The sequence below is a fragment of the Rhea americana genome, unplaced genomic scaffold (genome assembly GCF_003343005.1).
Source record: "Rhea americana isolate MKP2758 unplaced genomic scaffold, rheAme1 scaffold_176, whole genome shotgun sequence".
In the NCBI taxonomy this organism is placed as follows: Eukaryota; Metazoa; Chordata; class Aves; order Rheiformes; family Rheidae; genus Rhea; species Rhea americana.
The window spans coordinates 695,168-707,473 of NW_028185883.1; the positions used below are offsets into that span (position 1 = coordinate 695,168).

The 12,306-nt window shown below is 40.0% G+C and overlaps 1 protein-coding gene across 1 annotated transcript in view; it reads right to left on the reverse strand.

Moving 5' to 3' along the window:
• The window catches only part of EPC1 (enhancer of polycomb 1), a gene marked incomplete at its 5' end in the record, with an annotated part of 64,517 nt that extends 58,010 nt beyond the window's left edge, over window positions 1-6,507 (reverse strand). The window contains one exon of the mRNA XM_085301396.1: window positions 6,400-6,507. Coding sequence (XP_085157522.1) covers window positions 6,400-6,507 — 108 coding nt within the window. The remainder of the gene's footprint in view (window positions 1-6,399) is intronic.
• Window positions 6,508-12,306: the final 5,799 nt, after the last annotated feature.

A 12,306-nucleotide genomic window follows, 5' to 3' on the forward strand; every position in this document is an offset into this window, starting at 1 on the left:
AAAAAAAAAAAAAAAAAAAAAAAAAAAAAAAAAAAAAAAAAAAAAAAGTGGGGGAAAGAAAAGGACTTTTCAGTGGAGAACATAGAAGAAATGAAGGAAAACAGTCTCTCATACTAAGGCAGCTGATCTGAAAGCCTGCTTGATTACAACACCCAAGTCCCACAAACTGCCGCAGTAGCAGATTGTTAGGTGGAAGCTGCTTCAGAGCTGACAAAAGAAATCCAAACGCTTTTGCATGGAATTCTTGTTCTTTGAGTGATTTCTAAACAGAAACAGACCAAACAGAATGTGCATACATAGCATCAGAAATATGAACTTGTTTTCTGTTTGTTGTTCAGCAGTTTCTCTTTAAAAGATGCTGGCGGTTTATTCACAATTAAAAGAAAACGCCACATTCACACTGCCCAGCGGCATTAAAACACACTACCTTCTGCGGGATACCTTTAAGGTCATCAGAGAACGTAACTGCTCTGCATTATAGCATTTTGAAATTTAACTTTATTTTTTCTTAAGAAAAAACTCGAACTGATTCCCCTGGTTACTGTATCTCTGCCTGGCATTACAAGTTGTGAAATAAAAAAGACACTTGGAGGAAATTATGTTTTTATCCATCATATTATGGCAATACCAAGATTCCTAGTCCTATAAAGGTCCTAATGGATATCTGTAATGCTGAGAGGCCCAGATCTGAATTGCTTGCTTTTTAGCCTGTTTGAATGAGTATGTAGAAGTCTCTCCTATTTGCATTAATGTATACAGCTGCATGAGACATGACAGGGCCAGGGAACTCTTGCTTACATTTACTAAGTTTCTTAAAACTTTGAATGGGAAAAAGGATTAAGAACTAACCTTTCATTACTTAAATTGTGCACAAGTCAGTGTAGAAAAATTCTGAATGGGATTTATCTCATTAAGTGAGGACACTCACATCTGAGCTAGTCATACTAGGTATGTGGAGATCCTATCRGGATGATCTGTAAAGCTTAAAATATGGTTCATCTCCAAGTAGATATCCCAAATTGAATTTTTTAAATATGCAATTTGACTCATTTCTTTTTAATAGGTAGGGTGACAGATTTAACGGTATCTGTCTAAAGTTAGAAGTGAGTTCCACACTGAGTGCTTAATATACAGTGATTTCAGTTTATTCAGAAGCATAACTTACTTTTAATCTGTTGAAGCACCAGTTAGTTAGCACCTTCATTTTATAGCCTTGTTATCTAGATCCATCTAACCAGGTACTTGTAGGCAGAGATCCAAGAGTGGAAGCAAGATGAAACCTGACAAAAAGGAGACTCCTCTGGGAGGAACAAGTCCTGGATTGCAGTTCCTAGGACTTCCTACATTTTGCATTTAAATGTTATTGAACAACATCTATGAAGCAGCCCCAGGAGCAGGAGTGAGTTCCACCCCATTCTTTCTTTCCCTCTTCCCATGGGAATTCCAGTGCTTAACACACTGAAATCCAACTCCTTCCTGTCCCATTCCTCTGCAGAGCAGCCCAGAAGTTTGGATAGTCCACATCCCTTCATTTGAGACCATTCTTCCGAGTTTGATTTCTCTCAAGCCTATGSAAAAGCCTTAGATCACTTAGAGCTCTTTGTATCTGTGCTGGTGGTCAAACCAATAGGCAATGGCTTCTGTACCTACTGCCCTCTACTATCTGGCAGTATACAGCTCTGAGCAACTTTCATTTATCATCTGGGACCTCTATATCTCAACTCCCTGCACGACTAGTGAAGATGAGTACTCCTGTTAATTGGCAGTTGCCATCTCTCTCCACTGTTTTTATAGGGAATATTAAAAYTAGGTAGTAAGAATCATTTTTGCAAAATTTACTTACTTTTTAAACACTGCAATGCCTACCTTAATGGTCAAATTCTGACCACCAATTTTAGACTTTAACTAGTATCTTATTCGTACGGAGACTAGACTTAGGAACAAAACATCCTATAAAGGAAATATGCAGTACCGATATTGCCCTCTTCCTAGGACTCAGAGGACAATCCAGTGGTAACACGATATATTGGAAACATGACAAAGCAAAGACACTAACGAAGCCCTTGTGACTGAAGCCCCCTGGTATGTGGTCATACGTGTCAAAGGCATACGAGTTTCTCGATTGATCACAACAGCAAACCAGAGAAATTAAATTTCAAAGCACTGATTTTGTTTTTCCATATATTTATTAAAGCACTTTAAAATCTAGGATTGTCTCAGATTTGAATCTCTTCACTACAAGATAATCTAGCTTTCTGAAATATTTGATGATAAAAGAGGAAACACGAAGAATGAAAACATGAAGAATGCTATAAGATGGTAGGATGCTTTAGCCATAGCATTATCCTCTGCCATATGAAAGGTAGAGAAGATTATTTCTTAACACTGAAGATCTCTTCCAAACTGGCATTTGTATGGGTGAGGAGGAACGTAACTTCCTAGCATAAGAAAATCCAAAGCAAGAGAGAAATACAAATCTTTTATTCACAGCTGGAAAACATTACCCTTGAAGGAAGTTTTTACTTCCAAGGATTCATTATTGCAACTTGATGTTGGCATGTATGGCATGGAGAACAACAGATAAAGAAGTCACAAAATGAAAAAGATGAAAAAGCAGATTCTATGTCAAATGCTGTTACGGAGTAAAGTGATTTTTCCCTCCCTCCTGAAACCTTGTTGAGTGTTGCATCCAGAAATCAATGGATAGTTTAGAGCCGTCAAAAAGAGCGAGCTAGAAATCCTAGCTGCCGGGGCATACTACCACACATAGAAAACGGTGTGTGTGGGAGTGAGATGGAGGAATATTGGGGGAGGTAGGAGGGTAATATATATGAGTGAATAGAAGTGGGGGGTATACCTTTTATCTGAACTGAATCCCAAGCTATGTTATTTTATGCCACTAGCACAGATCTGAGGAAATGTCTTCATGTTTTTATCGGTTAACATTGAAAGCTGGTTAAATTTCAAATTTTAAATTCGACCGGGATCTGTACATCTGCATCTCAATGACAGTYGTAAAGAGGGCCATCCAATAAATCATTCAGAATGTGTTAATGTCCTGGAAAAGACTATGTGGTTTACAGTGGGATGCTTACACATTAAACAATTTTAGGCCAGGAAAGCCAAATAGCTTGAAAGGGTTAMGGAGTCTATACAGAACTTCTAGATAAGATGGAAGGTGTATTAATAGAAAAATGGATTAGCTTTGCTAACTTAGAAATGGGGAGGTATATAGGGGAGGAAAGTAAGAAACCCACAGTTAAAAAAGGCAAAAAAGAAAGAAAACCTCTTATGATTTAGATCCTGGTATTGCATAGATAGCATACAGAAAGGAGGGGATGGAGAAACACAGCCATAAGACAAACCCGTCCCTAGTAATGATTCTTCCAGCAATTTCTGTAGAAGATAAATTGGTTGCAACTTAGCTCTGAAAGAACTCTTAATCAACTCTTATTCCTTGCTGGCACCATATCTGCTGGGAACTGCTGCTTCTTGTTCAATAATGGTTCAAAATAAGAAATTGGAGAGAAGCGAGGAAACTTCTGAGGTGAGAGGAGTGGAGTACTGATATTGTGTGATTCAGTTTTTTTGATAGGAATGAGAATAGTCACGTTCATGAGAGGCAACATCAAAGCTACAAAAACTTAATCAACGTTAAAGAATAACTCCGACTGAATAGGAGAAAGAAGAGCTAATGGAAAGCAGATTTCTACTCATAATCTGTGTTCTTGCTGCCTTTTCTGGGCAGAGAGCAACACAACAGCAGCAAGATCACTAGAAAGCAGTTCATTCATGGCCAGCAGGCTGTAGTCATAGGAATTTACCACTTTCGTAGCCCAGGACGACAAGAAGAGCAGAAGCGTGAAATTGCCTGCAGTTTCTCATTTGCTCAATATTGTTGTCCATAGACCAGCAGGCTGACCATTCATTGGTCTGCACGATGCAAAGAAGCCAATGAAAGCTGTATCAGAATTACTAAGATGTGAATATTCCAGTGATTCTCTAAGACTTATAATTATTTTAACAGATTCAACAGGTTCTCTCTACTTCCACTGGTATAACCCAAATTGCCACCCTTATGATGTGAAGATCAGATCTCAGTGACAGAAACTGTATAGAATTCTCACTTTCGCAGAAGGCCCAAGCTTGCTTAGGAGTTTTCTTAGACCTAAGTGTTGTACTGGGGCACTGAATTGCGCTTTCCTAGGCCAAAGGGACTCTATGCAGCAGATGAGACTTCATAAAAGCAGATCTTGTCTGAGAGAGAGGAGAGATGCTGAAAGTTCACTGCTGTCTTGGATACCAATGCCTCTTACTGGTGGGAGGTCACAGAATATATTTATCCAAAAGAAGTAGATTTAACCTTCCTTTTCTTGTTGTTTTTACATGGCCACTACACAGAACTACTGAATCAGTTCTGTATCAGTTTCCATAAAACTAAACAATTGCAACTTAACCAGCAGCAAACTTTAAAAGAATATCTAAATGTGTTTTTGATGGTCAAAATGCTCATGAAAAGTTTAGAAACAGTTTTCAAATAGTACAATCCTTGTCTAATGTGTTCTTTAAAAGTAATAAGTATTAAAATACAAAATAGATGCAAAAGTTTGTGAAACTGCCAGCTTCACAGCACTCTAGAATAACAGGCACACAGATTCACAAAAATGTTAGATTTAATATTAGAATGTATTCCTGAACCTGTAAAGTTTTTTAATACACGCACACCATGATCTGTTTGACTCTGTCTTCCCACCCATCATTTCAGAACATTAATCACTTCTGTTCCCTTATATTCCTAATATGGATGTCAGCAGAAAGCCTTCCAAAACATTTGCACTTTCAACTGAGGTGATCAGTAACAAGCCAAGATGCAACAAAGAAAACAATACATATTTAAAATATAACTGTATCTATATAAAATATGTATGTACATACACACATACAAACTTATGCTCCAATTAGAAACAGGAAAGAAGAAACCTAATGAATCCTATTTACAATCTGAAGGAACATGTTAGGTTTCACATTCTTTACAATCCCATCTTTATTATACACAGTCTGAACTCCCTGAGACCTCAACAGGAAATTTGCACATGCAAGTGCACAAAAAATAGGGACCTTAAGATTTAATAACCTGCAATGGATATAACATTTAACTCCACAACAAGCAGACAATGGACTAGTCGCACGACAAACGTATACCAAAGCCTTCCATATTGCACGCAAAAAATCATTTAGAAACGTTTCATTCGTAGCCACCGCAAAATCATTTTGGGGGTGGAGCTGGAAAATCTCATTACTGAAGAAAACTGATCTCTAGGTATAGGATTAAAAAGGGGGGGGGGGGAATTGCCTCATTCCACAAAACAGCAAAAGGGTGAGGTCATGCCTTTTCCGGTCCACAGTTCACGCAATACTACATTTTTTTYCCCCCAAAGATACAGTTTAACCCTCTGCTCCAAGCGATCTGCGGCGACTTTTGATACAGAGAAAAGGCCAAGCTACAATGGAGGAGACCTCGCCCTCCTGCCTGCGCCCTCGCCGCCGCCGGAGCGCCACAGCGCCACCAACCCGGATCAAGGCAAAACAAAAAAGATCTCCCACCGTGTGGAGGAAAAAAAAAAAAAAAAAAAAAGCACCTAGAAAAATGCCAAAATTACAAAATGTCTCCCAAATGTACCTTCTTGGCGGAAAAAAAGAACAAACAAACAACACCCCCCCCCCTTCTCTCCACCCCCGAGACGCCTAAATGGAGCGTGGTAAATAAGGACCTTTATATAATTAATGCTTTAAGCTAATTTCCATAAGAGCGCTAATTTGCAAATAAAAAGGTCACTGTTTAGTAACAGACATAACTTAATATAAACCCTGTTATGTTAATCTCCACCTTCATCATACCAAGGGCAGTTTTCCCCCCTTACTTGAGACCAAAGTAATCCATCAAGAGCCATCACAAATGGCATTGTAAACTCTTTTAGCCACGACCAGACTATACAGCAACGTAATATACTTCTTTATATCGCGGAGCCGCATTATATTTATAAAGACTCTAAAATATTTGGTCCATGAACATGTTTGTCACTCGGGAAAGAAAATCCCGAAACAAAAAGACAGCAGCAAAAAAGCAAGCCCATCTCGAAATATCCGAGCTCTTATACTCTTAAATCGAACTTAAATTGTTGTTAAGCTTCGCGTGTATTAAATTTTAAAGAGGAAACAAAACTGACTTCGGCAATTGTCGAAATTAAGGAGACATCGCTGGCTGGAATACACACGAGAGCAAAGCTAAGACAAATACAAGGCTGTTTTGTTCGCCAACACAACGAAAACCTTCTAGAGCACCAATACACGGCAAGAAAACGCAGCCACGGATATTTTTGGTTAAAATCACAAACTTACCTTCGGAGAAGGCGGCAGTCCTTGCCAAACGGCGGTGACAATACGGGCTGCACGCTCGCTCCGCGGCAGCCAGCCACCTCCATGCTGCAAAGCGCTCTCGGAACATCCTTAAAATATTTCGCAAATGCAAAAAGTGAGACTTTTCGCTTTTTTTTTTCCTCCCCTCCCCTCCCCCGGCGCCCCCCAGGATGGCCGGGCGGAGGCGACGGCTTCCCCCGGGGCTGCCAAGCCGGGGGGGCCGGGCCGCGCCGGGCGCCGTCGGGGTCACAACTTTGCCGGGGCCGGAGGTGGCGGCGATGGGCTCCGCGGGCGGCGGCCCCGCCGCCCCCCCGCCGCCGCCGCCGCCGCCTGGAAAAATGCAGTGTGCCATTTTACACCCGCCTTTGAAACGCACAGGACCAAAGTCTAGCGCTGGTTTTCGGTGACACTGCAAAACTACGGCTCGCTTCCCCCCCCCCCCCCCTTTCTCCCTTCAGTGAGAGCAGCCGCCTCCTGAGAATGATTAAAGACAGCCGAAGAAAAATATTCGGACACTTTGCCACCACCAGCACCCCCCGCTGCAATCCCTGAGGCAAGTTTCCCCCGATAAGCGCATCCCTTCGCCCCCCCCCCCCCGCCCCGCGGCATCAGGCGCCCCCCGCGCCAGCCTTGCTGCAGCTCGGCAGCCTCGCAGCAGCTGAAAAAGCCAGTCATGCCTGAAACAAAATCCAGGATTCCCTGAAACTGGGCGGCTTGAATCCCAACCAGCACTCGATTTACTTACAAAGATAAATACCTACCTTACGAAAGAACTAAATTAATACTAAATTCAACAGATACATCCGTAACGGCAGGAATAGTTTTTTTTTTTTCCTATAAAAACTGGTTTAAAAACCCCTCCTTATACTGACTGACAGAATTCTACCATGCTGCCCACAAACAAAATGGCTGTGGCACCGAGTTTTTTGGTTCCTCCCACTGTGCCTCCCCCCGGGCCTCCAGGAAGTGGTAGAAATCCAAAATAAAATCGGCACGAAAAGTACAATGCCGCGGCGCGGCCCCGCACGCCCCCGCGCCCGGCGCGGCCCCGCGGCCGCGGCGCCCTCGCGGTGGGGGGGGGGGGCGCGTTGCGCTGGAGAGGGGCATCCGCGGCTGCGGAGTCACCTCGCGGCGCAATCCCAACTTCCTGCTTTACATATTTATAAGGTCTTTCACCTATCTTGGCAGGCTTTCAGATTAAGTGGGTTGGGAAATTTGATGCCGTGCCTCTAGTTTGTGAGCTGAGTCAGGTAGTCGCTGCTGTAGCTGCGCTGTGGAAGTGCAGGCAAATTCTCACGCTTTTAGTGCTCGGTGCAAGATAAAATTACTCCCCCCGCCCCGGAACGTATGTTAGTGTTGCAAATGAGCATGTAGACACGGACAGGGCGTTCAAATGAGGATCCTCGGCATAAACTGCCCTCTAGGCCTCTTGCACCTAAATAGTCATTTTGTAGTATTTATATTTTTGTGTTTGTCAAAGTCAACCGGCTGAATTACGGCTTCTGTGGAAATAATCTTGGCTTGTCTCTTTTTTTTATGACCTTGTGCTGTTTGGCAGCCATTAACTTTTTTGACATTCATTCTTTAAAAAATAAACAGGAAAATATGGCATATTTATATTAGAATTGATCATAAAAATGTCAATATGTGCTCCTCTATCTGAACCACCCAATCTTGTTAGGCAAGAGCACAGCTCCTCTAGTATACACTTTCCCGGGCTCCATAGGGCCTGATGTATTTCCCATGGGAGTCTTTTCACTGCCTTTAGTAGGAGTTACGATGGAGACAGGCTGTCAGACCTGCTGAGCCTGATCCATTGCTATATAAAAAGATATGAATTAATATTCCCATCCACTGCTATTCTAAACCTTTTTCAGAAGCACTGAAAAATCAGTGAAATTGATTATTTTTTTTCCTGAACTCCTTCCTCTTTCTAGGTCTTAAATTCCAAATGTTTATCTGCAATGAACTTAAAGCAAATTTTGTTACTATTATTGCTTGTTTGCATCATCGTGGTATCTAGCAGTCTTAATACTGGACTATGATTACAATGCTAAACCATAGAGAAATATAGGGCAAAAAGATAATTCCTACCCTGAAGAGCTCAGAAGTCTAAGACAAAAGACAACAGATGGCTACAGGCAGATGAGGGAAACAATGAGACTGTATTGATCTGCAGGAAAGTCACCGTTTCCAGCCTACCACCAGCCCAACACTTGTTTCTGTGTGCACATCATCGCAGAAACAGCTGAAGGTGGGATATGATGAAGAAAATGAATTGCTTTTGTGGATGTTTAAAGAAAACTTCAACAAGAGGGACAGCATAGAAGACAGCACAAAGATGTTTGTTGGAAAAAGCAGCAGATGAACAACAAAAGTCTAAAAAAAWTGGCATTATCCTTTTTTTAAATGACAGAAAATTGATAAGGGGGAGGTAGGCTATAAAAGCCTGGAAAACAAAGACGTAAAGCTTACGTTTAGTATAAGAAAGAAGGGGAGGCAATGAAAGGATCCAAAAGGCGGAGTGACATGAAAAAAAGCGCAAGCCAGGCCTGCTAGCAATTAACAAGTCCTGGAAAAAAAAAGATATATGGCACTTTAAATTGTATGTGCCTAAGGAGATGTAGCTGCTCAGATTAATTATTTTATTTAAAAGCTCAGCATGCTCTTTATAGGAATGAAGGTGTTCTTAAGCATTAGTTTGAGGACTACATGTTGATTACCTGAACTTCCCTCCTAAATTGTATTTAATGAATTCATAAAATTGTGTTTAGTACTGCATATGGTGGCAGTGTTTATTATATGAACATCTGCTCACTAGAGTGCCACCTGAAACTAGCTAATACAAGTAGATAAGCACAAGTGTGATGGGCACCAGAATGACCAGGCACACTGAAAACGTTTCTTTTCCTGTTAACTTGTTTTTGAAGAAGATCTCATTTCCTTGTGTTTTCTTGTAAATTAAATATTCATCACCTTTTGCCCTGAACTAAGTAATCTGAACAGTGGGGGTGYGAGAAGGGCCCCACAGTCCTGCACAGGGGAGAGCAGCTACGTCRTGAGAGCAAATCGTGGTTTGGGGGAGAGGGATGGTCCGTAGGCTCACACCCTTGCCATTGAATTCTTTCTTACGTAATGTTGTTTTCGGTTTCTAAACTTTTTTTCTTTCTTATCTACATTTAGTAGCTGTATTGTAATGGTAGCAGCTGCACATTTGCATTTTTTTCAGTAATTCTTTYGCATTAAATACCTCAGATATGATTATGTTTGCTACAGCAATTACGTGAGGAGCTTGTAAGTGTGTTGGCTAGTCATTATGTATTTTGGGGCTAGATGTATCAAGTTAATGCAACTCAGTAAATTACCTCAAATGAGCTAGGCCTTCGTAAATGTCTGGGAGTATTATGATGTGGAAAACGTGAAATAATTTGACTGAGCTCTTTTGTTACAAGCTAAATTAAACTGAACTATCACAAATTTCCTCCTGATTTAAAGCTTACTACCACTGTAGATCAGCTGATGTATGTATGGCAACTGTTATGCATGGTAATTTTATCCTAGGTTTGATTTCATCACCAGATTTAACTAAAAATAGTGTGTATCAAGTGCTAAAAGTTGAGAACTGAGAAGATGAATGAAATTTACATTTCAGCTTCTTTTTTTCTGAATAAGTTTTCTAAGAAAAGCTGAACAATATGTTCTTATGCTTTGAGAGCTGCCCTTATTCAAGTCAAATTTCTTGTTGCTCAGAGCACTACCATGCTGTATCCATTCTGCACTTCCCCCCCCCCTTTTTTTTTCTTTTGATGTTTTGGCCATTATTCAGTGGGAAAGCTCATCCTGGGACTTTACTCAAAAGCCACACAACAGAATACCTGTACAAAAGCATGAAACAAACTAGCTCTGTTTTAGGGTTTAGACTAGCACAAACAAGTGCCCAAAAATTAAAAAAAATCAAATAGCATCTTCTTACTCATCAATAAAATTAATTTTAACAGTCTACTTATGATATAGTTATTTTGAATAATCTCTTTTATTAATCTCTTTCTTGACCATAAAGATTTAACTCTAACTGCATAGTTTCCAAGTAGGTCTCTGTCTCTACACTTGCAATAAAGAAATTGTATACGTATCCTTTTGACAATCTCTTCTTGATGTCTTTAGAAACTAGATTATCAGTCCTTTTCAGTCAGTAAATCATTAGGTGGACAGCAATAGCTGAAGGATATCAGAGAGCTTTTACAGCTGGTAATTTAAATGACCATTTGTTTTCCTTTGGAAAAGAATGACATTAAATGCTTTTCAGTTGAAAGATTACCAGATGTATAAATATTTTGCATTTTAATTCAATAGATAAGATTCACATATCTGCATAATTGCTCTTGAAGAATTCAAGACACTGATGTGCTGCAGTATGAAAAATTCACAGATTATAAGTTAAGAATGGATCACTGATGCCTGCCTATATTGTAGTARAAGGCATAAGACACCCTTGGCTTAATTCTTATGTGACAAAGGTCACACAGTTTTTCAAAGCATCCTGTCTTGACTGAAAATGTATGGTGATGAAAAATCCACTATAATCTTCAGTAAATCATTGCAGTGATTACTTGGCACACTCAAAATTTAACTTTAACTTACAGCTTTGTAACTTTTTAAACCTCTTTATCCATCTCTCTCTGCTCAAGTTCTGTTTTTATGTGAGTGTATGACTCATAAAATGTGTCTCTTTGTCAAATAGATTTGATCATGATGCTTCTCTGATTTGTCTCCAGTTTCAGKAACCTTCATAATTTGTGAATCACGGACATGGGAAACAGGCACAACATACCTGTTAAACTGTCATACTATGTGCCAAATACTGAAGTGAAGTTACTCCTGATCTCATTTCYGCATATCCTAAAGGTTTAGTAGCTTTCTTGCTGCACTATCATCATAGGCACTTGTGTTCAGAAAACTGTCCTAATTTCTGTATCTTTGCAGAATCACTTCTTTTTCAGCCACAGCTTCTCACTTCTGCCAATGTGATGTAATGTTGTTTTTGGAATTTTGCTTTTTGCCTGTATGCAGATTTATACTGTTGAGTTGTGTCCACCTTAATAAAGTTGTTTCTTATCAATGTCCCATCCTCTGCTATTTTCCTCTCATCCAAACTCTGAAGTAATGAGAGCTGTATCAGTGAGGTTTTATTTTCTTACTAACCTCATTTCAGACAGTGTTTTTGCTTCATATCAAATGCTGAAGTTCCATTGCTGAATTTCTTTCTTTTTGCCAGGATCACATTTTCAAACACTTTATGATCAATGTATTTATGATTTAAATTACAGAAGCGTCATGGGTAGATATGTCACTTATATTTTTCATATCAGAAATTCTGCTGGTTTCAGGATAATATTCAGTGATGAAAGCTTCAGAACAAGAGCCAAATAAATACAGGTGGAAAAGTAATTGGTTACAAAAATGCATGGGAGTCTTAAAAAAAAAAAAAACAAAAGCAAACCTCCAAAACATCTGTTGCTGTTGGTTGCCAAAGTCTGCCGCACAGCCCTAAAGATAGCTTCCCTACCGCCCGCCCCTCGCCACTGTTATTTCTATGAAGGTCTGAAAGTATTTACTCAGACCAAATGGACATGTTGTTCTGCTTGTGCTCTACACCTATGTATGCTGTGACAACCTTCATGACTTTTGGAAAGTATCTTGTGTTCAACTATTGTAGGAGTCAACATGCATCATTCTTTCAAAATTAACACATTGTTCCTAAGAAAGGTCCTCTATGGTAATATAGCTATTAAAAGAATATTTTGGCCACACTGTGTTGGCATAGATGTATTTCAAAAGCTCCTGGTCCTCCAGCTGCCTGTATTTAATTTTTAGTTGTGTGTCATTAAT